Source organism: Corvus kubaryi, unplaced genomic scaffold (genome assembly GCF_017639235.1).
Source record: "Corvus kubaryi isolate FWS band 111438036 unplaced genomic scaffold, C.kubaryi_AGA036_p1.0 37341, whole genome shotgun sequence".
Classification (NCBI taxonomy): domain Eukaryota; kingdom Metazoa; phylum Chordata; class Aves; order Passeriformes; family Corvidae; genus Corvus; species Corvus kubaryi.
The window spans coordinates 9483434-9511426 of NW_024581112.1; the positions used below are offsets into that span (position 1 = coordinate 9483434).

Genomic DNA, 27993 nt, shown 5'->3' on the forward strand with positions numbered 1-27993 from the left:
TTGTGTATCCTAATCTGTTATTTGCAGCAAGTTGCACATCAACACTTTACATCTCTTTTTAAAGATCTGTTCTTGATAACTCAGAATCAGCCTAGGTTGTTCCACCCAACCTAGGTGGAAAACTGGCAATGCCAGTTACTTTTACAGGTCAGCTTTTAGAGCAGGACTGCAAGTATACCCTTAGTGTGTTTTCTCATGTAGCATAACAAGAAATCAGGACCATAATTACTGGGTGTCAGAAGACAGTAATCTGCCCAGCTGGAAGATGCAGACCTGCTCTTAGTGTTTAAAGGTATTGCTTAGGCTTCTCTTTCCATGCTTGGTTTTCATTTGGCATTTCAGTATCAGTACATCAGGTTTTGTTTTGGGAATAGCATTGTGCTGCAGAGAATGTCTTGCTAGCCTGCACAAGACCCACATTCTTCCATGCATGGCTTTTGACCTCATGATTTTTTGAAGACATTGTTGACTTGTAATTTACATTTGAACAGGTGGTTAGGCAATGAGGATAAATACAAAGTTTGCAGCATGTGCAGTTGTGAAGTAGAAAAAAAGATCACAGCTAAATATATGAATAGCCAATAAAGTTGTGTTGTCTTGGGGGACTCCAGCCTGAAGAATATATTCTGTAGTCACTTGTCATGGACTAATAGTAATAGCTTGCAGGCAACCAATGTTAATTAAAAAAATTATATGTATGTATTAGACTTTCACAACATCAGACAGGCTATAATTGCAGATATTAGAAAGTAATGGTCAGGTGGAAGGGAACAAGGTCTTTGAATTATTAATAATGATTTTCAGAACACTGAAACTTCACAAAGCCTAGAGGATACAATGTGATGGAATAGCTTAAATAAAAGAAGAAAAAATAAAAAAACCTAAGGCTGATGCAGGTAATTTCAAGCAGGTCAATTTTACATTGATGCTCGAAGTGTGGGAAGAGGTGAAAATAACCAAGCAGCCAGTACTGGACTTCTTGTTCTTAAAGGATTAAAGAAGGGTAACAAATGGTAGTCAATGTAGCTTAAAGGAAAGTATCTCCAGTGCTATTTAATACTGCTCTTTAAAACTATCAATATTATTATTCACACTTACAAAAGAAATTCTTTCTACTTTTAGAATGGTACTGCATAATTAATTGACTAAGAAATTTCAAAAGTATGACTCCCAAATTCCTTGAAATGGATAAAAGAGAAGTAACCAGTTGATGTCAGCTTTGATGATTCCCAGCTCACAGACACAAAGCAAGGGGGGTTAAACAGGTAATCTGGGTATTAATTTTTAGCTTGCAATATTTTAGCTTTTTATTACAAAGGAAAATTATTAGAAGTCTACTTAAAATGGAAATTTCAAATGCAAACAGTTCATTAAACAAAATCACAGGAAGACTTGTTTAAAGAAATATACAATGATGTCTGTAGTCTTACACTGTCTAAGTGAGCATGATTGTTTTCAGGTTTATGCACCAAATGATCCTGAATTTTGGTAGGGAGCATTTAGCTATTGGTCCTCATCAATTTTTATTTTTCTAGCCATCTTCCCTATTTCTTCTAAGGCCATATGGTACCATATAGTTTGGATAGAATTAACCAAGCTGTCAGTTAGGCCATTCTGCAGTTAAAAAATATATTAAACCTAGCATTGATCAAGTTTTCTTTTGAAGTAATCCAGTGAAATGTCCTTTTTGTCTAGTTCTGGAGTGGAGATATTTTGATTTGGGGATTTAGGTAATTTTTTCCTGAAAATATTAGCAAAACATTATTGAAAATGTTGTTTTTTATATTCTGTCCACAAAAGAATAGATAGGATTTTTTCTTTTTCTAGCAATCGAGTGTGTGGGAAACATGATCAACAATTTACCTGTTGTTCTGACAAACTTCTTAGCACTGGCAAAAGCAGGGAAACATTTTTGGTTATATAGTTGATGTTGGTAATTATCTTATCAAAAGGTATTTTCCTAATCATTTCTTGTTAGATAAACGTCAACAGACCCTAGTCAAGACTAGATTAAAAGTCTCTGCACTGACCTGGTAGCTGCCACTGAGAAGCCCATTGGTTACCCATTACCTGAGGTATTTGGGAGTGTAGTGGGAACCAAACTGAAGCTGGCAACATTTGGAAAGGCGGCTGCCTTACTGTTAGAACATGCAGTACATGGTGATCTGAACTAGATTTTAGCTCTGCACCCACTTCTAGTCCCCATACCTAATCCTTCACTATTTTGCTTTTAAAGTAGGAACGGTTTCTTAGGAGGTATAGTATCTACCTGGGAAATTTCCATCAGTGCCAGCCATGTGTTGGGTTTCTGTTTTCTGGGAAGATAGAAAATACACCCCCCTTCTTCCTAACCATGCAAGTCAAACATCCTGTAATTGAAGTAATGTAAATCATCTTCTGCCTCTGATATCCTGCTGCTTCAGTACACAATGACCCAACCACCTAGTGGGGCTGAAGCTGCTTCTCCTTGGTGCTTGTCTCTTGCTGAAGGTGGTGTGGAGGAGGGGAAGGAAGGTAGTTTAAACAGTTTTTTATCTCTGTTGGATCCCTGCCAGTAAGGGGAGGCAGAGGTGAAGAGCAATGACCTGAGCATAGCAAATGCTGTTACCCTATTGCATCATAATTATTTCATTTCTGAGGGGAAGTTAGAAGCAGCAACAGCAATAAAAGCAGTGGTTTCTGCCTTGTCTTCCAGAGCAGCATCAACAGGCATCTCTACCATGACGCTGCACTGCATGCAGCTTTTTCTCTTGCTTCTGCTTGGTTCATGGTGGCCAGACTCAGAGCAGCGTGTGGCGGGAGCTGTGAAGGTCAGGGAGCACTACATAGCTGCTCAGATCACTAGCTGGACCTACAGACCGGAACCTGAGGAAAAGTCCAGGTAACAAAGTACAGGATAAGAAAGATGGAATTAATCCTCCCTTGGGACTGAAAAGTGGTTTGTGTCTCCCATCTCTTGTGAAATTGCAGAGCCCAGGAAGACTTTGGAGCCAAATCTGTTGATTTCAGAGGAATTTGGTTGACTTCAAACAGCATGATCTGAACTAGAGCTAGTGACATATTAAAAGCTCCTTTTTATTTGCTTCATTAGTTGATAGAATTATTTTTATGTTTTCAGAGCACTTCTGTTAAATAAGTTCCAGGGCTTGCTTTTGTCATTTTTGCATAGCTTAATTCTGGTTGCTTGGGTTTTTTTAATGTATTTATTTTAGGTACGTGGATGTTGAGCAATGTTAAGTTGAGCCATGATTTGGTAAGATTTCAAAAACTTTAGGACTTTAGAATTTACTGAAGGAATAATGTTCCAGTTTGGATGCTATCACTTTCACTTAAATCAGAGCCAGATGAACTTTGGAACTAGTTGTGTGGTTTCTGAGTTGTTCAAGAGTTTTGTGGAATGTACATTCTGAGTTCTCATGAGTAAAGGTTGTAAGATCAAGTGTTGCTCTGCTTCATTAAATAAAAACACTGATTTCATTTTTTTCAGACCATATTGCACAGTGGCCAGCCTACCTGCATCCACCAATCAAGAATATAAAACATGTTATTTTTATTGCTACTACTATCCTTAGGATTATAAACACTGCAAGTGCAGTGCTACAGATTACAGAAATTGGATGTAATTTCAAATTCTGTTTGAATTAGGAGGAAAAATTACTAAAAATTAAACATTAAAATTAATTTAAAATTACTTGTTCTCTGACATTAAAAGTTTTTTGGATACTGCTGCTTTTTTTATATACATTTATATATAGGTGGATGACTTGCTTTTTTTTTAGTTTGTGATTTTTTTTTCTAAACATATATTGCATTTCAGGATAATATGGAAAAAATGTTTTCAGTTCAGATTATGACTTTGCAACTATTTTTTTTTCAAGATTTAATTACAACAAAGTTTCTCTGATTTCTGAAACACCCTTGAAAATTTAATACAGCTGGTAAAAGCACAGAGTCAAACTGACAAGACAGAAGAAAACAGGATTTAAATGTAGAAATGTGAAGCCAAATGCCATTTAGGTATTGACCTGGACATGTGAATTTACTAGTTAGAACTTCATTCTTCTCTGCACTGGATGCATCAATATAAGCATCAACTGCTGTTTTGTGAAATTCACATTGTGGATGTTTTCATGCAGTAGAGACTCACAAGACTGTCTCAAACCTCAGCTGAAGTACACTGAGATAACCCAGCAGTATTTTATATGCAATGTCTATTGAATTACCTTGCCTAAGTATTTAGAGCAAGTCACATCCTAAATGGGTCTAATGAAATTTGTAGAGCTTATAGAAATTTAACTAAAACCCAAAACAAACAAACAAGCAAACAAAACCCAACAAAACTACCAACTAAAAAAAAACCAAAACAAAACAGAGAAACAAAAATCCTCAGAACAGAAATATACTCACTGGGGAAGGGTTAATGGCTTGGATCCCAAAGATATTGGAGTATGTAGCTTGTGCTGATTTCAGTAGAAGCTGTGTACTTTGGTACTTTTAGTTCTAAATAACTGAAGAGAGGCTGGAAAAAAAATGGGTTCTTCCTGAACTATTTCCTTAATTTTCCAATCATACAGGCTAGAAAATGATACCTAACATCTCTGAGTGTTTGTCTTATCTTCTCAGAGGTTTGTTACCGCATACAAGCGATTTTTATTTATAAAGCACTTCAGAGCTAAGTGAAAATGTATTATCTCTGCATCAAGCAGTGTTGCTGCTGCAGTTCCTAAAAGTTATGTAACTAGACCTGCTTGCGTAGTGTGAGATTTCTGAAGTGCTAGCTCGCTGTGTATTTTGTTCCTCCTCGATATACAGTTGGCACTGATAAATTTCCTCTTCTGCCCCACAGTCTTACATGCATATTCTCTTGAACATTGCCACGTTAGGGCAGCTCTTGTCAATGAAGGTTATGGATTTCATCCTTCCCCTTAAAGAGTTAAACAAAATTTTATCAGCAACTTTAAGGAGATGGGAATTAATTGAAACATGAACTACTTCTGCCTGACTCTGCTGTGGCAAGAGCGGGTCGCAGAGGAATTTACATGAGATCTCTTCCACAAGAGATCTCCCCCTTATGGACCCTGGATGTCACTGAAGTGAGCTCTCTCTGTTCTCTCTGCTCAGCCTCCCCATGCTTGAGCAGCCCATCAGCTCCTCGCTGTCAAATGTGCCTGAAAGGGCATTACAAAGAAAGCAGGTGGAATTACTGTTGGATTCAGTCATCATACATACTATAGTAAATCAACCAATAAATGTGAAGGGCTATTATCCTTTCAGCCCTCTTCTTGTCATTATTTCCATTGCAGAAGCGTCGTGTGCTGGTTTCCTTCTGCTTGCCTAAATATTTTCTAAGAAAACATTGCGTGGTCTGCTGGGTGCCAAATCGTTTATGTAACAAGACTAAGGGTACTTGCAGTGTTTCTCATTTTCTAACTTGCTATGAGATCCTTAGTTGTTGTCACAGAACAGTTTTGTGCTTGCCTCCAGAGTCATTCCTGTGACAGGAGCTTGCTGTTAGTGCTGTTGTAGAGCCCTTCTGGTGAGTCTTAAAGTTCAAACATAGGGCTGAATAAAAAGAAATTCAGGTTTCTTTCACTGTGTTTTGTCAGATGCTTTCTAGGTTAAGTATGGTTGAGACATCTTCCTCTGTGTCTTGGACAAAACAAAGGCATCTTTACCCCAGAATCAAAAGGACCTGTAAAAACCACCAGTAAAATCAATGGTGAACTCTTCCTAGGTAGGGATATTGGATGCCCCATACAAAATTATCTGGGTCAGGAACATCATAGATTCAATAGAGTAAGAGGAAGAAGGGAAGACACTACAAAGAGTTGGACTGTGTGCTTTGCCTTCAGCAAAATGTGCAAGTGATTAAACATATTTCCAAGATTCATTTTTTGAGATATCCATTAAACAACAGCAGCATCTCTGAGAATCTTTCTCCTTTCAGTATTTTTTTGTAACTCTCTTGGTTTCAGATTGGAACATTCAGATCCTGTGTATAAGAAAATTTCTTACAGAGAATATGAAGTGGATTTTAAAAAAGAAAAACCAGCAAATACATTTGCAGGTAAACAGGAATGAAATGTTCTGAGTATTTTCATTTGTTGCTTGTTTTCAAGCGAGTGGCAACCTAAGCAAGCTTGCATTTTTGTGTCCATTATTTGTATAAAAACCAAATAGACACAGGGGATGAGGTCTCTACAGTGCAGGAATGAGGCTTCCAAAGGCCATAGAGAGGTTGGGCTTTCAGAGGATGTGGCTGTCTGCACATCAGTTGCACCATACAAAGTTGTTCCCTTTGTTTTCAGCATCTGATGAATTTACCACATGCATTTAGATTTGTATGGCACAGGCGCAGTGATGACACTGTACATTCACATGGAAAGAGCCTAAGGCCTGAAGCTAAATATTTACAAAATAGTTTAAAAGAAAAGAGACTAACAAGCCAAAAGTTGTCTTAACAGGTTTTTCAATTGCTTTTTTTTGCAAGCTGGGGAGTAGGGATACAAGCTCTTGAAATCTTTTGCAGGAAATGCCTCAAGAAATTTGCAGTGTGGAACTGATTATTTATTTGGATAACATTTGGGGATTGAAAGATCTCTTTGTTCTGTGACTTCTGGCATTCAGAGTGCTACTAAAGTAATGTGTTTGGATGCCTTTCTCCAAGCTTTTAAACTATAAAATGTTTATTTTCTAAAACTATTTAATTTAATTGTATGTGAAAGATTCCTGGAAATTTCCAATGAACCTCAAGATGAATCTTTTGATAAAGTTTCTGTATCTGTAAATAACTTTTTTTTCCCCCAAATCTACTATTTTCCTGTGATTTTTAAGTGCTAGTTGCCAGATAGATAATATATAACATTTCTGACTATGCACTGCAGGCTTTAAGTATCCATATGCCTTTTTATGGGTAAATCAAATAACATGCAGTGTTATTACATTCTCTATTAATTTTGTAACTTGTTCTTTGAGAGCTAATATCTTCTAATGTGGGAGAGAATTCTTTGTTTCACTGAACATACTGTTTTACTAATAATTTCCTCTTTCTTTGTCTTGAATAACTACAGGACTTCTGGGACCAACCCTGCGTGCTGAAGTGGGAGATACTTTGGTAGTTCACCTTAAAAACATGGCTGACAAGCCAGTCAGTATTCATCCCCAAGGCCTAGTTTACAGCAAAAATGAAGAAGGTAAGTACTGTAAAAACTCCATATTTTGCTCATTTACTTGTAGAGTACTGCATGAAATGTTGAGAGGGCTCCAGACCAATGCTTGAGGCTATGTGTAACACAAATACCTCTTGATCCTCGATTGCAACTTCATGCCCATTGTTAGCTCCTTTTCCTGTTTGTCAATGTAACACTAGGAGTATGAGTGTTATATGCACAGTCTCCTAACAGTACTGATCATGCTGTTCCGATACTCAGCATTTAATGCTCAGCTTTGTGGTGTTTTGCTCCACACCCTCACAAGACTAGCAAAAAGAGTTGATAAACTATGACCAAATGGACACTAAAATGTCTGCACCAGCACGAAGTGAGTTTGGTTGCTCATGCTTCTTGGATTGCCCTGCCTTGGGTGCTGAGCCAGAGCTCTGACCCACAGTTTACAAATTTATGCAAGGCTTTGTTTGCTGTGTGGGTACAAAAAGAGTTTTGCAAGTCCATCTCGTTGAGTTTAACAGAACATCTCATTGGAAGTGATGGGCAATTCAGTTTGACTCTCTTATTAATTAATGTGCCTTTTGCACCTCAGATTTCAGTTCTCTGTCTCCCCTTTATCATATTGCAGATCTGTTGGATATGGCAGGCATAGACATGAGCCATTACTGCTCAATATGTGGATATGCAGTGTACAAAAGGCCTAAGGCAGCAAGGCAATGCCAGCCCAGGCAGCGCTTTATGAGGGACATGTAAAAAGGTGACAGAGTGAGCAGCATTCCTCTGCAGAGCATCAATGAGCAGAGGCTGAAGCTTCATGCCGTCCTAACCCTAGTCAGACTGATGAAGAGCCCAACCTTTTGGCAGTGATGATACTTCTAGGAAATCTTGACTCTGTAAGACACAGGATGGTGGTGGAACAGCTACCTTCCCCCTGCTACTCTCAACAATGTGTGAGTGGAATCATGAGTTATCTCTTCGAAGCTGAAGTATAAGCAAGAAACAAACCAAGCTTTTGGAACTGATTGTAGGAGGATATTCCAGGTGTTTTAATTGTTCTTTGTCTTCGTGCCACCCTACTGTCTCTTTTCTTGGCAGGCTCCCTTTATGATGACAGAACAACAGCTGCAGAAAAACGAGATGATGCTGTACTGCCAGGGCAGGTCTACACATACGTGTGGGATATATCAGAAGAAGTTAGTCCACGAGAAGCTGACCTTCCTTGTCTTACTTATGCTTACTATTCTCATGAGAACATGACAATGGATTTTAACTCTGGTCTGATTGGAGCACTGCTGATCTGTAAGAAAGGTAATGAAATGCTGTAAGACTACTATAAGGTAATACATTTTCATTTCCTAACAAAGTTAAGGTTGTATGATAATGAGAAAAGATATATTATTTTCTTTTTCACATCTTTATATGCAGTGTAAAACAAATGGTTTTTAACATCATTCTTTTAAATGTTAAAGTTTTTAAATGCTAGCTGTCATGCAGTTCCATTCTATAATTATGGGATGGGCAGAAAACATTAATAAATAGATACATTTGCCTGTGCTGGTTGCATTTTCAGTTGCTTAACTGCTATTCGTGTCATAGAATAAATATTTTTTAAAACTTCATTCAAAATGGTTCGGCCATTTCAGAGAATAAGGCAGGAAACAATTGTTTTACCCATTGTCTTTTAAAGGCTGTCTGATCAAGAACCTGGAACACTCACTCTTGTGTAACAAGGGTTTAAAATTGCAGAGCAGTGTGTCTTTTGCTAGTCATTTGAAGATATGGCCAAATTTGAACAGATTATTGTTCTTGCTTGCAGTCAGAAACTTTAGATTTTAGCAATCTGAACCATTGAACTCCATCTCCACTGATAAGAACTGGTGTCTTGTAGCACTTGTAAGTAGCTGCTAGATACATATCCCTGGTTGGAGGGACAATTGAAAGAACATGCCTTCGTGTAAGCTACTTAAACTTCTTACTGGTCCCTTAAGTCCTAAGTTTTTCCAAGTTACATATCCTTGTAGTGAAAGCACTGTGACTTATTTAGCTTGGATTAATTTAGCTTTTAGATTTAGTTTGAGTCAAAAATTTTGTGTCGACTGTAGACTGCATGGACTTGGACCTCAAAACTTCCCTGAAAGTAAACAGAGCACTGGTTCAGCGTGGGTTGCACAAGGACACTCTCCTCACTGACACATAGCCACTTAATTGCAGAATACACCTACTCATATCACCTCAAAGGAGTGGCATTAGTATTAATTATGTTCCTCCTGAATTTTTCTGATGATTGGTGCTTTTAATATTATCTAGGACTTGTTATTTTCCTCATTTTCTTGGGTTTTCTTTCTCTGGTTTTCTGTGTATATACGCATTTTATGGCATACTGGTTGAGCTAATCTGGGCAAATACTTTGAAACTACTTCCTTCTCAGGCTTCTCAAATGCATGCATTGTGGGCTTGAGTAGGGTATGAATTTGAGATGGGCTGGTGTGACTGCTACCTTCAAGACAATTTGAGTGCATGTTTCTAGCTAGAGCAAAGTCAAACTGCTCAGTATGCATATTTTTAAGATTTCTGAACACAGCTTTTTGACTGAGCACTGTGTCTGGTAGATGTGCCTGGCATGGAGTTAAGTTTCTTCACAGCAGTGCATATGGTGCTGTGTTTTGGATTTGTGGCTTATTAGCATTGATAATACACCCACCCATGTTTGAGCTGTTGCTGAACAGTGCTTTCACAGTGTCAGGGCTTTCTCTTTTTCCTGCTCAGACCTCCCCAGATAGTGGGCTGGGGGTGGACAAGAGGTTGGGAGGGGACCCATCTGGACAGATGAAACAAATTGGCCAAAGGGTTGTTTTCTACCATTAACATCGTTCTCCAATAAAATCTGGAGGCAGAGGAAGGAGCAGCAGCGTGGGGAGAACGAGGGGTGTTGACTTCCCAGGTGACTGTTTTTGAGAGGGTGACTGTTTTTGAGAGACTTACTGGGCATCAGTCAGCTTGTGGGAGATAATGAGTGATTTCTTCTGTGTTGCTTGTTTTTTTCCCCTTTCCTTCACCTTTGAACCATCTTTATTGACCCATGAATTTTCTCATTTTTGTTCTTCCTGTTCTCTCTCCTGTCCTATTGGGGACTGGGAGGCATTGAAGTGGGTGTTTGGCTGCTGGTTGGGGTCAACTGCCCGTAGTCAGACACATTTAAGAGTTGGTAAGGTTATATTAAGTGGACTTTTGAGTTAAAGCACTGCCTGAATGTTGTTTTCATGACAAGTAGATAAATTCCTCTGTTGATCTGATTCCTCTGTTGGCTTCTTTCATGAAGAAAAACAGAACTTTGTAACTTCTCATAAACAAAAAGGATTATATTAAAGATAATTTCTTTCAATGCCTCTTTTCCTAAGTAGATTGATCAAGTTGGCACATTTTTAATTCCTGTAATCCAGAGGGACCAGATTATGAAAGTTTTGAAAGTAGCAAGTGGAAGTATTTGAGCAATCTGTAGAAAGAATCAGTACAAATCATACCAGTTCTGTGTAGCATGTCCAGAATGAATTTTTCCTCAACAGAAATTGCATCTGTATCACAAAATCAACCAGGACAGTTTCTTGTAACTGATCCAGTGCAGCAGTGTCTGTTGAAGTCTTTTGTGTGTAAGTGTTGTTTGCTGAGTGGTCGGTTTTAAGCTTTTTAAAGGTGCTGATGACCTCAGTGCAGTGCTTGAAAAGGTGCTGTTCACACTGCTGGTGACTCTGCCATCACTCTTCTCCTTGCCTCACAGTCTGAAAAGCGAGGGCAGCACCTGGTTGTGAACAGAAGGTGTTTGACACTCCCCTTCATTTAGGTGATCTCTGTAACACATTGCCAGAAATTGTCTGAGACAATTCGTTGTGTGATGTTCATCTTCTCTGGAATACTTCAGACTTTTGATTTGGTGGTTAGCCAATCCAAAAGTACTTTCAGAAATAAAATCACATTATGAGCATTCTTAAGGCTTTGTTTTGATCAGGCTCAGCCAGTACATGCTAACAGGTGAAACAAGCTCCTTAAATGTACATTAATGCAACTGCATGGATGTGAAATCTGCTTTATTTCTGCTTCAAATTAAGACCTGTTGTTTCTCCTTCATAGGAAGTCTAAATGAGGATGGGTCACAGAAACATTTTGACAGGGAATATGTACTGATGTTTGGTGTGTTTGATGAAAACAAGAGTTGGCAAAGATCAGCATCGGTCAAGTACACAATTAATGGCTATACTGATGGAACGTTACCAGGTACCATTCAGGCTTATGTGAAATTAAATTAACATTTATGAACACTGAATATTACCTTTAGTTGCTTTTCATGCACAAGAATGGGAATGTGGAGAAATGGGATACAGCCTTTTTTAGAATGTGTCTGTGAGCATCTAAATTCTGGAAGAAAAACTGTGCTGCTGAAAGGAAGTCATGCCAAATTACTGAAAGGAACAATGAGATTGATTCTAGGAAGACTTCTGCTTGAAGAAAAAGATTCCTAACTTAAAATAAAGGACATAATAGGTTCCTCATTTTTTTAATAAGCTGATGGCGAGAGAGTGATTTGATTAAGTGAATTGTTGGTTCTACAGCATATAGAACATACTGGGTGAAAAACTTCCCGAAAGTGGAAAGTCAGTTATCATTAAAATACTCAATTAAGTCAGAAGACTAGGAAGATGGTGGTGGGGCTATTCTGTTGCTAGTGCTTTTCCCTTGTTCTACTAAGGAACAACTTTCATATCTCTCTCCCATCCATTGAGCAAATAAAAAAGGTTGTCTTAAGCGGGGATTTTTTTAAGCAAATATTGGAGAAGGTAGTTACTGTCACTAGGTACCACATAATTCTTTAGCTTAGATCCTTGCTTTGTTCTTCTCCCTTCCTGTCCTGCTTTCCCCTCACTCCCCAAGCAGGGACAGGTCAGCTTTCCAAAAGAAGGCACTTGCTACTTTTCCTTTTTTTGCCAGCTCATTGTAAGTGTTTGTCACTTGCAGGTAATATTTAAACGCCTATCTTCCACTGACATGCAGGATTTTGGTATCTGTTCCATTTACACGCTTCTGAAACTTCCTCTTGTTGCAAACATCAATCACAGCAATTTTTTTAATGTTTTCAGTGAAGATTCACTTCAAACCTAGGGTGCATAGGGAACTTGCATGATTTGCCTGTATTGTGAACTCTACTCTCCTGTCTCTTTCAGATTTAGAGGCTTGTGCATATGACAACATTAGCTGGCACTTGATAGGAATGAGTTCCAAGCCAGAAATCTTCTCCATTCATATCAATGGCCAGTCCATGGAGCAAAGACATCGCCGAGTTTCTGCCGTTAACTTGGTGGGAGGAGCCTCAACCACCGTAAACATGACAGTGACTGAGGAAGGAAGGTGGCTCATATCTTCTCTTGTCCAAAAGCACCTGCAAGGCAAGGAAACATCTATTTATTAGGCACCTGTAAAGCTGTTCTTCTCTATGTCCTAAATGGCTTCTACTGTTTTGCAATGGTACCGTTAATCTGTTTCAGATGGCTTTGTCATTTTGCTAAGAAACTGCCCAAGAACAGGGCATTCTGTTGGAAGTGCATGATGAACTGAAAGATGTTCTTATCTGCAGCTTTACTGCAGTGTGCACATCACACTGCAACAGTGATTCAGTACTCCAGCATCTAAGTCTCTATGAGCTGTTCAGATAAGCAACATTATAAAATGAGTAAGAAACCACCTGTTTCCTGAGAAACTGAGTACTCTCAGCTAAGGGTACTTCAACCTCATGAAAATATTTGCTGTTCATCATTTGGAAGTGGTATCTTTCAGCAATGGTTGGAATTCTGTTTTTAAGAATGAGAAAAATATCTCTCTTACAAGAGCTGGAGATACGTTTTGGGGGTAAAAAACAGCTGAAGTCATAAGAGTTCCTCAGATGGGAATTGACTATGCTCCTGTTTCCTCTCAACTAGCTGGAATGCATGGTTACCTCACTGTGAGGGACTGTGGGGACAAAGAGGTGAAGAAGAGTCGTCTCTCCTATAGAGAGCGTCTTATGGTCAAAACCTGGGAGTATTTCATTGCTGCAGAGGAAGTTACCTGGGATTACGCCCCAAGTATTCCAGACACCCTTGACAGGTAAAATAAAACTTTGTCAATACAATAGGGAATGTTACCATGAAATCACAGGATAATTCTGGTTGGAAAGAACTTCTTGGTATCCAACAGCAAAGTTGGATGCAGTTGCACTGGACCTTATCCAGTTGCATTTTTATTGTTTCCAAGTACAGGGACCCCCTCAGCTTCCCTTGGCACTTTGCAACTTCACAGTGAAAAGTTTTTCCTTGTATCTAATCATCCTTCCTCATGTTGCACCTTGTGTCTCATCTCTTCACTATGCAGCTCTGAGTGGTCCTGCTTTCTCTATAATGTCCATTTGATAGTTGAAGATAAAGATAAGATGCTCCCTTAGCTATGTCTTTGCATGACTGGATAAACTGGAATTTTGCTTCCATGCCAAGTGCTCTGGCTCCCTGATCGCCATGGTGGCCCTTTACTGGACTTTCACCAGTGTCAGTGACTTTCTTTGCTGAGAAGCCCAAAAGTGGACACTTTCTTTTGCCTCTCACAGGGAGCCCAAAATAGGAAGATGACTTAGGAATTGTCCAAGGTAGCATACAAGGCAAATTTCTAAAATATTTTTCAGCATCAATTCTGCTAAAATAAACAATCTCTAAGAGTAAGGGAAAGGGAAGGAGGGAATATTTCTGGAGATTGAAAGTTTTTATAAGTTCAGTACAATCAAGTGTTTAGGGAACAGGAGAAAGATCTCTCTATAAATGACCTCTGCAGGGTACCAATGTAGATGGAGTACAAGTCATAGTAAGTAAACATATTGGGCTATTTTGTTCAATTTAAGATAAATAGAAGGAATTCTGTAACATACACGATGTCATAGTATACAGTGATATCAGTGCACTGTGGGGTTAAATTTTACAGTGTGTCAATTCCCCAGTGCTATTCATGCCTTTACAAGCTGATATTCATAAGAACCTTTAAGGATTTAAGCAGAACGAAACAAATTCCTTATTCTTTAAGGGTAATAGTTTCATATACCTCCTGAGAAATACAGTGTTTGTACAACTCCTCCTTTGGCATGATTTGCTTCCTTTATGTGCTCTTGAACTGCATGGAGCAAATTTTTATATCTTTCCTGCCAGTCACACTGCCTTACTTAACCACCTCACTGCTCTGATTTTTCCTCCTTTGTTCAAAACTGCAGAATTTATGCCTGTTCAGTGACTTTTTTTGAAGTGCAAGTGACAACTTGTATACAGCTGCTCTGAATAAATTCCCAGTATTTATCCTAGTTTTGCTCTCAGCATTAACAATTTTAATTTTTGAAACCCCAGTGTAACACTATTTACTGTGTGGTACCTGGTTGGGATTGGGATTAAGATTGTGTTCCTATTTCTCCTGGACTCTTTGCTACTGTAACCAAATTGTTTTGTTTTTTTCTCTGTGCTCAACTATGCCTTTGAAAAAGGAGAACAGTGATTTCTATCTTACCTTGAAAGTGTACCTGCTGCTTCAGTTTGTTTCTTTCTTGCACGTACACTGTTAAATTAAATGTAAATTCTGATATTAATTGGTCAAATGTAATACCAAAAAACAAGTAATGGTCCTAGATTCTTCTTACCTAATTTAGGTCAGAATTTGGGGTGAAAAGCATTAGGTTAGTTTAGGGTTTGGATTTTTTTCCCAGCAGTGAGATTTCTACCAGTTGCTTGAATACTAATTTTGTATTTTAACAGATTCTACTGTTATTCTATTCAAGTTTTGTTGATAATTTTTCTTTTCCTTTATTTTTAAGACACTATAAATCACAACACTTGGACAACTTCTCAAATCTCATAGGTAAAAGGTATAAAAAGGCTATTTTTCAGCAATATGCTGATGCCAGCTTCACTAAACGCCTGGAAAATCCTCGTCCCAAGGAAACTGGAATCTTGGGCCCTATTATCAGAGCTCAACTGAATGATAAAGTCAAAGTAAGTAACATAAATACAGAGATTATTTATACTATAGCATGATTTTCATTGAGGCAGAGGCACAAAAGAACTAGTTTGATTTATGTTGTCTGTCAAAAAATATAGCTAATGTTATAAATATTGGCCCTGTTAAAAGGTATAATCACAAGTAACAGTGTTTAGCTTGCATTTCTCAGCATTCCCTCTACAGTTTCCATGATTGTGCTTTATTTTACAGCATAAACATGCTTCAGTTCCACTCTGTAAAATACATGCTGACACTGGTCCAAAGTGGGAAAAAACCCCTAGACCTGGGTGGACTTCTGGGGGGATGTGGATATTGAGGCTGAACTTCATGAGCCCCTTTTTTCTTATGTTGATATTTTTTTCTGGCTGTTTTAGACAATGGTACTCAGTTGCCATTATCAAATGTTCTTTCATGACGTTATACCATGAAACTACAAAATATTTGCATTACAAGCTTGTGTTGCTGCAACACCCACTTGTCTTTCTGTTGTCACTTAATGATGCCTCACAAAGTTCATTGACCTTTAACTTCTATAATTTCCACCATGACTTTGTGGCTCTGAATTTGGGTTTAGCAGATTCCTTTTTTTCTTTTCCCTCTCTCTTTTTATTTTTTTAATCCTGATTTTATCCAGAATAGGCAGGACATTTTGCTTTTTCCTTACATATCCCCTTGGGGTCATAGAATCTGGGACAAGGTTTGGTTTAAATTTGTTTTCTCCCATATTGAAGGTTCTTAAGAACTTCAGTTAGTAACTTCATATTTCCAGAGATAGTGTGTGCCTAGTAGCTGGAAGAACAAGTGTTCTGTTTAGACTTCAGAGCACAGGTGTAAGCAGCTGAACTTCACTCAGTGGGCTCTACAAAGTCCAGCAGAATGGGACCATCATTTATTCTATGGGTTTATATATCAGACAGTATTTAAGACACCCTTTTGCCTTCCTGGCACTTTTGGGGCTAAACCCAGTCAAATTCTACTGTAGTGGAAACTTCATTATGTATTCAGACAAGGATTTGTTGAATCCTAATTTTTTTTTCATTTGCCTATCAATATAGATTGTATTCAAAAATAAGGCCAGTCGACCCTACAGCATTTATTTCCATGGAGTGACACTTGCAAAGAAGGCAGAAGGAGCTGATTATCCTCTGGATCCCACAAGTAAAAAATTTGTGAAATATATTTTTGCATATCACTAAGTGTTGTGGATGGTTTCGTTGCTTTGAAGGAGGTGCTGTGGCTGGGAATGTGCATGACTGGGAGACCTCAGTTCTGTGCTCTGCCTCTGCTTACCTGTTGTGTTGCCTTATAGAGAAACCAAGGTATTACCTCCTAAGCAGAGACAAATACCCTCTTTATGTTGTCTTAGTTTTCTGTTTTTGTTTGTGATTTTAGAGAGACAAAAGTTCTTGCTGAACTTCAGTTGTCTCAAGGTAGCTTTTAATGGCCTGACTGCACCAATGTCATTAGAATGTCATGCAGCTTGATATTATGACCTGGCTCTGAGTTTTTATCATTAATGTTCTTGTTTTTCCTTAGGCAATGGCACCCAGAGTAGAGGAGTTGAACCAGGGGAGACATACACTTACGAGTGGAAAATTTCTAAATCAGACCAACCCACTGCACGGGATGCACAATGTATTACGAGGCTGTATCATAGTGCTGTAAATATTGAGAGAGATATAGCCTCCGGACTGATTGGCCCACTTCTGATTTGTAAAAGTGAAGCACTGACACAAAAGGGTGTGCAGGTAAGTTGTTTGGGCAGATTTTACTCAAATAATGTTATTTGGTCTACACTGAATTTAGTTTTGCTTCCCTTAGAGAACTGTTCTGTAGAGAGCAGTTAAACCAATAGGCTCCTGAAGAAGCAGTCCTCTAGCTGTCCACAGCAGTAAAGGAATTATGTTCTGTGTTTCTTAGCAAGGGCTAAGAAAGGTCAACAAAAGGTCAGCCTGACTTGAGTCTATTTCTAGACTTGATAATAAATTTTCCTGCTGCCATTATGTTTTCATACTCTGAAGACATGCAGATCTGACCGGATCGCTTTCTGTAACAGAGACAGCTCAACAGCATCTGACAATCCAGGCACAATGAATCTAGAACAACCAAAACAGCATGGGAGAGTTCTGGGAGAAGGCTTCTCTGTACCAGATATTGAAATCTTGTTTGGCAAAGATTTAAGCATCACTTGGGAGAAAAAAAAAATATCAGTAACTTATACTCAAGTCAAATGAGAAGTCTGGTTCTGTTACAGAGAGCCCAGTCATAAACCATCTATGTATCAGCAGTGCTCAAGGTTTGCTCAGTGTTCCACCCACAGGTGGGTTGCAGTAGTAGGATTGAAGTCTGGAGCCTGTACTCCCTACCCCTCAGTCTTTAGATCACACGCACCAGGACTCTGGAGAAGCCTGTGTTGCTTATATAGTAAGAAAGAGCTTGTAGGATTGAGTTCTTAATGCATGAGTCTGCTGATAAAATGTAACTGCTGTGTTGGTTGTCTTTCAGAAAAAGGCAGATGAGGAGCAGCAGGCAGTGTTTGCTGTGTTCGATGAAAATAAGAGCTGGTACCTAGAGGATAACATCAAGGAGTACTGCAGCAACCCAGCCACTGTTAAAAGGGATGATCCCAAGTTCTATAACTCGAACATAATGCACAGTGAGTGGGATACCAAGATGAATAATGTGAAAGCTTGTATGAACCTGAGCCCTCAGTGATTGCTTGTTCTCAGAAGCACATGGGATCAGGGGATCCTCCAGAGAGTCAGTGAACTTCTAACTGTGCCAGATGGCACAGGACAGAAATAGGCAATATCATAGAATTAGAAAGGTTGGAAAAGACCACCAAGATCAAGTCCAGCCTCTGACATAATAACACCACGTCCACTAAAGCATATCTCAGAGTGCTACATTCACCTGTTTTTTTGACCACTTCCAAAGATGATGACTCTGCCACTTCCTTTGGGAGCCTGTTCCAATGGTTAAACACTCAATAAAGAAATTTTTCTTAATATCCAACCTGAACCTCCCCTGGAGCAACTTGAGGCCATTTCCCCTTGTTTTATTGCTAGCTGCCAGGGAGAAGAGGCCTACCCACGCCTTGCCACTAGAAGTTAGGCTGGCTCTGGACCCTGAAGCAAAGGCAAGGGTTAACTAAATTTTGGTGCAGCATCCTGCTGGCCTTAGCGATAATATTTCCAGAGATGGAATCTCCATCAGGACTACCGTGTTTTCAGCCCTGTGCCAGTCTCTTTCCAGGTGCAAACATGAGTCCAGTTCAGTGGACTGACATCAAAGAACAGGAAGTTTTAAAATAAAAATACTGAAACCACTTTTACTTTGCTTTCCTTTTAGCAATAAATGGTTATGTGTCTGACAGCAGTGAAATCCTTGGGTTTTGCCGAGATACTGTGGTTCAGTGGCACTTCTCCAGTGTTGGCACTCATGATGAAATTGTCTCTGTTCGCCTTTCTGGCCACTCTTTTCTGTATCGTGGGAAATACGAAGATACACTAAGCCTTTTCCCCATGAGCGGAGAATCAGTCACAGTGGAAATGGACAATGGTGGTAAGTGGTGGAACTGTAGTGTTTGACAGCTCTTCCAAGACATTATTTAATTTATAAGGACTGACCTAAATAGGAAAGAAAACTCTTCTGATAAACACAGTGCTGGAAAACATTGAATCGTTCTCCAGTGCAAGTGATGTGTATGGAGTCTTGCTGGCTACACCAACTTAGCATAACTGTATGCTGTACTAAGGCTCTTTTTGTTGGTCATCTTGTTTTTTTTACTTCACAATTAATATTTGGCTTCATAATGATAATTTCAAGGCAAGATTCTTCTTGGAAACAATCCAGTATCAATTCCATTGTATGATTCCCAGATTTGCCACATTCTTGTCTATCCTGAGCAGGCTAAAATGGGCTGAAACTGTCAAATTCTGCTGGTCATTATTGGGCAAAATGGCTACACCTCACCTTAGGCTTGTGGTCATTCAGCAGCATTAAGTCTGCCTGCTTGAACCACATCACTGGTCCATGGGATACATCTCAACATCTAACTGGGATTAACACCATGTCTTGGAAAAGGGGGTATTTGAACCCATGTAGTCCACATTTAAGGCATTACTTCCAAAAGGACAGATTCTTTGTCATTGAAGTCTGTGCATTTTGAGTGATCATTCTAAAATCCCACAAGGTTTAAGTATCCTCATCCCATTTAAAATATCTTTTTTAAAAAATATATATTTTATGTGTTTAAATAACAAAATCTCTATATTCTCAAAGTTTGTTTTCTGTGATTGCACAGCATCAAGACCTTATAACTTTAAAATGTTTAAGTGGCTTTTATTGCTCAAGACTAGGGAATCATTAAAACTCTTAGACTTCATGGAAACATCCCCAGTAATAAAGCTGTACTTCTGCTTGATTTTGGTATGCAATCTATTCTTTCCATCTAGGGTATGTTTTCTTTGATAAATTTGCCGTTTTTAGAAATCAGGAAAGCTATGCAGGTCACCTTCAAGCTGATCAATACAGGAAGAATTATAGGTGACCTTTTTAATAAAAAAGATTGTTTCTCAACATGTGTTAATTCTGTCTATTCTGTCATTTCTGCTAGTTCCAAAAGCAAGTTGTAACAAGCAAAGAACTTGATTTGATGTTGTTTAGGGAAACAAATTTTATTTTCTTCTGTGAAGATCTTAGTTTCCATTAGAAAACTTACCTTCTGACTAGGTTTTGGAGGAATTATTTAAACCTTTAAATTAATCTGAGATGCCTCAGATTGGCAGCTTAATATTTTTTGTCAGGTCAGAAATTCAGATTGCTTTATTCTTATTATACTTATTAAAGATCATCCATTATTCATTCAAAAGCTTTTAAAATACTGTGTTTGTCAGGTATTTGCCAACATTGCCTTAGAACGTATTTGTTCTGCTCAGAATGTTCTGTGTAGCAGTGCATACACCAGTAAGGCCAGGATAAAAGTAAAACTTTATCTTGAGAGGTCTCAATCTTAGATCCAGATCTAAACATAAGAACCTTTAATTTGTTTCTTTCTTTTTCATATCCATGTCTTTGATGGGTTATTTTTGGATTCAGGTTCTAGTTACAGCTTAATCTATGGAGAAGAGTTCCATCTCCTAGATGTATTTATTTATATGTGCTCTTACTTATTTACATTTAATAATTATTTTTCATTGCAATGAGAGCTCATTAATATCCCAGATGAAGATTAGCAGTCTGCTATAGCAGGTGCTGTAGAAGCAACCCCAACAATTTGCCTTGGCCAATTACATGATAGACAATGTCCACTCTCACAACACTTTTATTTCAATTGCAGGTACTTGGCTTTTGACATCCTGGGGCACCCCAGAGATGAGTTACGGCATGAGGCTGAGATTCAGGGATGCCAAATGTGACTATGAGGAAGATGAAACATTTGATGTTGTGGATTTAACTCCCACCAAGACTGAAAGAAAGGCTGTTTCCACCTCAGCTGAGGAAGATGTGCAAGAAAAAGAGGAAGACAAGGAGGAATCAGATTATCAGGATTACCTGGCTTCTTTATACTCCGTCCGAAGCTCCAGAAAGACAGCAGGTGATGAAGAAAAACAGAATCTTACAGCACTGGCCTGGGATGAGTATGAAGACACTGATGCCACGAGCTCTGATGTGGCAGCTGGCTCAGGTCTGACAGCTATAAATAGTAGTGGAACAACAAACAACTCTGAGTTCTTAGAAACTCATATCACTCCTCTTTCCCCAGTCAAGGCCGAAATATTCCAGTCAAATCACACACCAATCACAGCAGTAGAGGATTTATTTTTAGCTACCACAAGTGATGGAGAGGCTGACTTGGTATTTGAGAACAGAAGCCAAAGCAACTATGAAATAGCTCACAGTAACATGTCTGCAGGTGAACACTTGCTGAGCAATGGGGAAGGCCCAGTGAATGTTGCAGAAGAGCTTCCAGCTGGTGGAAAGGACAGTAAATTTTTTCCAGAAAAACATCAAGAGGAAAGCACAGGAAGAGGAAATTATACCACTAACAGGAAAAGGAAAAGGCGAAGCTCACTGGCCATTAAGTTTTACGCTGTCCAAAAGATGAATGCCCTTCTAAATCATGTCCGACAGAAAAATATCTCATTTTCTGACAAGGCCAATGCACCTCATTCTGTGCATCATACAGAGAACACATCCCATGAAGCCATGGTGGGAACTGGCCAGCTGCCAAATGAATATGATGATGATCTGGAGGAGGAGGGAAAGAAGATGGAAAATGCCGTGCATGCAGTTAACTTGACCCTGGATTTGGACCTCACAGTAGGAGATGGGTCTAATACATCCAGCCTTTCTGAACCCAGGATACCCAAAGATAAACCAGCAGATGTTTTTGCTTTAGAACACATGTTAGACAATACAAGCCCTGCTGTAGTGAAGAATTTACTAGAAGCATCATTGCCTGGGGCTGGGAAATATTCATCTAAAATGACTAGTGAGGAGTGGAATTTGGTGTCTGCAAAGAGAAATCTGGGATTAGAGGCAAGCTTAGATAAATCTGCTGGTGGCAAGTTAAATCATCATGGCAGAAACAGTACAGCATCCCTAAATAAGGAGGATATGAAGAGGTATCAAGAGTTCTCACATCTATTGGGGGAAAACCAGAAAAGGAACCACATGCGCTTGATTCAGAAAGGAAAGGAGAGAAACAACAATACCTTGAGTACATCTGGCACCATCATCAAGATCCGAAGGAAAAAGAAGGACGATCCAAAAGTTACCTACTTGCTGAGCCCAAGGAGTAGAAACCCCAAAAACCCCAGCAATTCTGTGGCAGGGTTTGGCCATGCGTTGTTTCCGGGTGGGACGGACACCACCGAGGCACCCGGTGAGGTCAGCCAGAGGGCAAATGTGAGCAGGGCCAGGCATGGAGAGTCACTAAACAACACCCTCACCCCGCGGCAGTTCAGGCCATCCGTCACAATTGGGCTTCCCCAGGAAGATGGAGGCTACGAATATGTGATAGGAGAAACCTACAGCGACGAAAGCTCGGGTGGGGAATACGAGTACCATTATGTGAGTTTTGATGACCCCTACATGACAGACCCCAAGGTGAACATCAGCAGGCAGCGTAACCCCGGTGACATTGCTGAGCACTACCTGCGCAGCAGGGGCAATGAGAGGAGATACTACATTGCTGCTAAAGAGGTCTGCTGGAACTATGGAGGATATAAGAAAAGGTTTGCCTAAATCGTTCGCTTTCATTTGGCACACCATCCTGACACCTCCTTGCAGAATTTTGATTCACATGCTGATAAACTTAAAAACATCTGTAATGTGCCATGCGATATCCAACATTTCAGTGGCAGAACCATAAGAACTTTCCACAGGAGACTCACACCCCCTAGAAATGTCAGAGTGAGATTACTATAATCAAGCACAACACAGCCAAGAACTCTTTTTTTTCTCCTAGCCCCCTTTTGTAGATTCATTAGAAACAGTCTTTAATACATCAGTTAAAAAACTCACTGTAAGAGGTCAAGAGGGAATCTTGCAGCTTGTTTTGTTATACTTGATTAACCTGTTTTACTTTGCCCTTCAGTTCTTGGTACCTGTACACAGGACAGAGACCTCCTTGCACAAAGTCTTTCCAGGAATTTAATGGGCTAACTGATGGAATCTAGAATGAGATGTGCTTATAGGTAGATGAAATCAGTTTCTAGCACTAGCAAGAAATGGTTCTGGTGTCTCACTTCTCTGTTGGGAAAGGGATGAAAGCACTTTCCAACTTCACAGGGCTGCAGTATTGAAAAGTATATGAAAGCTGCAAAGTGATTAACCACACTGGTGACTGCCTTATACTAAAACTAAAAACAAAGCTGCATGAAGTTTTGCATTGTTGCTACTGCTGTTTAGAGAAATCAGAAGGTGACTGGATCACAAACCCTAATGTTGAGGGATTTTCTTACATTTTGACAGGGAAGACTGCCCACTATGCCACAGCAAAGAATATATGAGAATATACTGAGAGAAATACTGTACTAAAAATCCACTCTCTTAATTCATACAGGTTAGGATTAGTATTCACCCAACAAGGCATAGGATTCCTTGTCACTTTTCATCAAAAAGCTGAACCAAAACTTGCACAACTTTGGCTTTTTATCCAAAAAAAAAGCAGCCAAAACAGGAGCAAGAAAATTTTCATTGTGCAAAATGAATCTCCAAACAGATTATTTCTCAAACTGAATTTCCATTTTATGTGATGGAAATAAAAATAAAACTTTTTCAGTATTCTCCAGGTTTACTCATGCCCCATCTCAGTCCATATAAATGGCACTTGCAAAAACAGTGGAAACAAGACAGTTTCTTTGGGCAGTTGCAAAATCAAGAATTTTTTTATGCTTAGACCTCTATATAAATCTCTCCAGAGATGTTCATCCTCAGCTGGTGTGAGCTGTATAGTTCCAGTGATTTTAACACAGCCCATGGCATATCCTGTTTCAGTGTGTTGAAGAGCTAAAACCCAGCCTTTCTCCTACGTAACTTAGGTTAAATTTCTGGTTTTTGCAGAATCGATAATAAAGCAAGGTTTGTAGGGAATTATAATAGCATTTTAGTGCTTCTTCTTAAGATCTGAACAACAGTTTGGATGTCTAAAAGCTTATTTTACCATGCCAGCTCTGTGACGCAAAATGCAGATATAATCAGATGTAAAGATATGTGAGACAGTAGGGTGTAGGTGATAGGCTTACTACACTGAGCCAAGCTCCAATTCAGACTATTAAGGCTAAGGAAAAAAGGAAAATAGAGCTCGGATGGGTTTTGAGAGACTTGTTGGAGCTTTTCAGTGATAGTTGACCAAATGGTTGAGGGATCTCATATCCAACTGTAGAACTAGAATTGCTTAAACATTGCAAGCCATGATTATCAGAATCATCTGATACTCATTTTGTGGAATCATAGAAGGTTGGAAAATACCTTTAAGACCACTGAGTCCAACCTTTAACCTAACACTGGCAGGTTCACCACTAAACCATGTCCCTCAGCACCACATCCGTGTATCTTCTAAGCAGCTCCGGGGACTGAGACTCAACCGCTTCCCTGGGCAACCCTTCTGGTAAAGACATTTTTCCTAATATCCCATCTAAACCTTCCCTGACACAGTTTGAAGCCATTTGAGTGTTTATATTCACAGAATTCTAAAATATTTCTGCTGTATGAGTTCTCGGGTTTCATCAAAGCTGTTATTCCTGATTCACTGTGTGGGATTTTAATTGGGGTTTTCCTTTCAGTACAATAAGGAGTGACAAAACCTGTAAAGATGGCACCAGACGTAAGGTGATTTTCCAGAGCTATACAGATAGTACCTTTTCGACTCTTCAGGATGAAGATGAATATACACAACATCTTGGCATCCTGGGACCAGTTATCCGAGCTGAAGTGGATGATGTTATCCTAGTAGGTCAATGTTTTGGTTGTGTGGGCAGGATAAGATTCTTACCGTGATCTTGGAGTGTGACAGAATGGATCTAAAAATACCACAGATTTTTAAAAGATGATGAAGGGGAAACAGTTTTCAAAGCTTGCAATTGCACTGTGGACATGTGAGCACTGTGATGTGTTTCTTTGAAACACATTTTTTTTTGCCCCTGTCCACAGCAAACTAAATTCTGTTTTTCTTTCTTATTTCCCAACATTAAATACTGGCTTACTAGTCTAATGTAAAATAAGATTTAGGTTTAATGTTAATGAAAAATGAGTATTCTAAACTCAGAAATTAGTGCATTTGTGTTCAAGATTAATACATACTTTTTGGAAAAATACAGAATTTCCTCTAAAAAGTTTTGTTATGTAAATGTGCAGGATTGTATTAGAGCTATCAACAAGGATGAAGAGGAGCCATATCCCTGGCGATACTGTGGTATATATGCATTAGGAAGCACATTGCTCTAAAATTTCCCTTCTCTCATCCTTCTTCATCCAGTCTTCCAAAACACAGGGATGGACTTAGGGAGAATAGATCTCAGTGCTTTCTGCATATTTCAGTAGGAGTGGTGTGCAATAGGAACACACTGAGCTATGTTTAAATCATGAGTAAGAAAAGAAAAATATTTTATAGCTTGAGAGTATCATTCTCTAAGGAGAGGTAAATATGCAATCCCACTATTGTGGTGTTTCTCTGGGACAAGTGGGAAGCACTGATTTCAGCAAGAATGATACATACCGAGGTCTAGAGTTACTATATTGTAATGACTGCAGCAAAGCATAAGAGGTAGAAACTCCCCATTTCCCTGCTGGCAGTAACTAAGCAGCTCCATGTGTGAGGGGCAGCAGTAAATGTCCTGGGAGCCTCGACGTGGAAGTCAGGGAGCTAGACGCGTGCTTTCTGATCTTTCATTAACTACCTGCATCAAAGGTGGCAAATCAGGATGGAGATGGCAAAAGCTCTCTCTGCTGGCTTTTCCATGTACAGCATAGCCTGTAATCTTTATACAAATCTTGACCCTGGTTTGAGGTCATGGGAACATTGTATGTGGTGAGTTTGGTTTAGGCCTGAGTTTGCTGAACAGAATCTATTTTATTTTTTCAGGTTCATTTTAAGAATCTGGCATCCAGACCATATTCCCTCCATGCCCATGGAGTCCTCTATGAAAAGTCCTCTGAGGGAAGCATTTATGATGATGAATCTACTGCTTGGTTTAAGGAAGATGATGAAGTTCAGCCCAATAACAGTTACATATATGTATGGTACGCAAGCAGGCGATCAGGCCCGGTGCAGTCAGGAGCAGCTTGTCGGTCCTGGATCTACTACTCTGATTCAAACATGGTAAGGGAATAAAAATAGAAGTGGTGTTGCTGGGATTGATCACAGAATCATAGAAACACTTGTGTAGGAAGGCATCACTAGAGTTCATCCAGTCCACCACTGCAACTCAAGCAGGGTTGGCTGAAGTAGTTTGTCCAGGACCATGTTCGGTTGGGGTTTGAATATCTCCAAATGATGTACGGCTGTAGAAATGCATGCTGCAGAACACATTTTTGGATAGCTGTCCTTTCTTTTGGGCTCAATGTTCCCACCTGACATTTAATCTCTTGCACTCAGTTAAGGTAGGACATAAGCTATGGAACAATTCGAATTGAGCAACTCTGGTAGACTGATCAGAGGAGAGTAAAGGTAGAAGGGAACAATAATTCTGGGACCTGCTTTAGATTTTTAGGGCCTGATGCATTCCTGCAGAATGCTGTGGGGGGTTTTTTGCATGTTTTGGGAAATGCACTTCTATCTTTAATATGAATTTTATTACCTTCTAGGAGAAAGACATTCAGTCTGGTTTGATTGGGCCAATACTGATCTGTGAAAAAGGAGCCTTCAGCAAATCAAACAGCAGCAGGATATCTACTCGAGACTTTTTCTTGCTTTTTATGGTCTTTGATGAAGAGAAAAGCTGGTACTTTGACAAGCATTCTGGAAGGCCTTGTAATGAGAAGACACAAGAAATGCACCAATGCCACAAATTCTATGGTATTTATTTCATTTTGCCAAATATTCAGTTTATTGGGGTAGAGGGCAAGATGTCAGGGAAGGTATCTCACCTCACAATTCTTTTCAACATGCATAAATCCCACACATTAGTTATGTGAATTTTTTTGTAGTTATCCATTGTACCCATAATAGTCATGGGTTTGCACATAAAAATTAGCAACGACTGGAAATTTGCTATTAAAATGAAGAAAGGACATATTAGACTGAAACTTTCAACAGAAAACTTCTCTCTTGCATTCACATACATATCCCCTCCATATTAAAAGAAAAAAAGGAAAAAAGAAACAAAAAAAGTCTTGTTTACATTAGGAAGCTAGTACCCTGACAACTTTTTGCAAGAAATTTGAAAATATTTTAATAATTTGACAAATCAGGTAGTTCTATTGAGGAATTTGAAGCATCTGTACAACAGCCCTTCATATACCTCTCTGTGGCTGTAGAGGTATGTTGGTTGTGACTGTGTGCCTGTGGAAATGGGAGCTGCAGAAAATGTTTTGGATTGCTGTTCTTTCTTTTGGGCCTGATTTAAATCTTTTTGTTCTCCTGGTTGCCGTATGTTGCTAGCAAGCTGTGCTCAAATCTTCTGGTGAGGTCCCTGGATTTTCTGAATTGATGTGCATAGACCATAAAGTGTGCTGCACTTTAAATTGGAATAAATGATGTTTTTCCCAAGCATATTACTTCATTAAATATTTTGCTAATTTCAATAATACATTCTAGCACTTTGAGACCAGTTTTGTGAGCAGTTTTTCTGACTAACAATCTTTTTTTCTCAGCCATTAATGGGATTACCTATAATTTGCAAGGCTTGAGGATGTATGAAGGTGAAACAGTCCGATGGCACCTGCTGAATATGGGTGGGCCGAAAGACATTCATGTTGTTCATTTTCATGGACAGACCTTCATAGAACAAGGAGAGCCAGGGCACCAGCTTGATACATACACCCTTCTCCCAGGTAAGCATCAGAGCAGAGTAAGTTCTGAGGGGTGACCATTGCAGTCTGTCGTTGTCATACCAATGTAAAGGTCTCCATATGGTGAGAGTTTGGGGATTTTAATGGCAGGGGAAGTGTGATACAGAACAGAAAGAACTGTGAGCCCTAGGGGAATTCTTGTGCCCAGGGAGAAAGGAAATAGGCTATAGGTATTCATTAGAGTAGAGGATGAAGTCCTTTGCCCCATGGCTGTCAGCAGAGCCAGTGTACATTAACATCACTTATGAAGCCTGTA

The 27993-nt window shown here is 39.2% G+C and overlaps 1 protein-coding gene across 1 annotated transcript in view; it reads left to right on the forward strand.

Moving 5' to 3' along the window:
- Positions 1 to 635: 635 nt before the first annotated feature.
- F5 (coagulation factor V) overlaps positions 636 to 27993 on the forward strand; it is a 36149-nt gene continuing 8791 nt past the window's right edge. Inside the window, exons 1-18 of the mRNA XM_042031840.1 lie at positions 636 to 1265; positions 2696 to 2881; positions 5976 to 6067; positions 7071 to 7193; positions 8262 to 8474; positions 11292 to 11435; positions 12380 to 12601; positions 13133 to 13298; positions 15034 to 15211; positions 16274 to 16376; positions 16755 to 16966; positions 17724 to 17874; positions 18570 to 18782; positions 20560 to 22459; positions 24512 to 24677; positions 25810 to 26046; positions 26532 to 26742; positions 27540 to 27719. Coding sequence (XP_041887774.1) covers positions 2721 to 2881; positions 5976 to 6067; positions 7071 to 7193; positions 8262 to 8474; positions 11292 to 11435; positions 12380 to 12601; positions 13133 to 13298; positions 15034 to 15211; positions 16274 to 16376; positions 16755 to 16966; positions 17724 to 17874; positions 18570 to 18782; positions 20560 to 22459; positions 24512 to 24677; positions 25810 to 26046; positions 26532 to 26742; positions 27540 to 27719 — 4672 coding nt within the window. The 5' untranslated portion in view covers positions 636 to 1265; positions 2696 to 2720. The remainder of the gene's footprint in view (positions 1266 to 2695; positions 2882 to 5975; positions 6068 to 7070; positions 7194 to 8261; positions 8475 to 11291; positions 11436 to 12379; positions 12602 to 13132; positions 13299 to 15033; positions 15212 to 16273; positions 16377 to 16754; positions 16967 to 17723; positions 17875 to 18569; positions 18783 to 20559; positions 22460 to 24511; positions 24678 to 25809; positions 26047 to 26531; positions 26743 to 27539; positions 27720 to 27993) is intronic.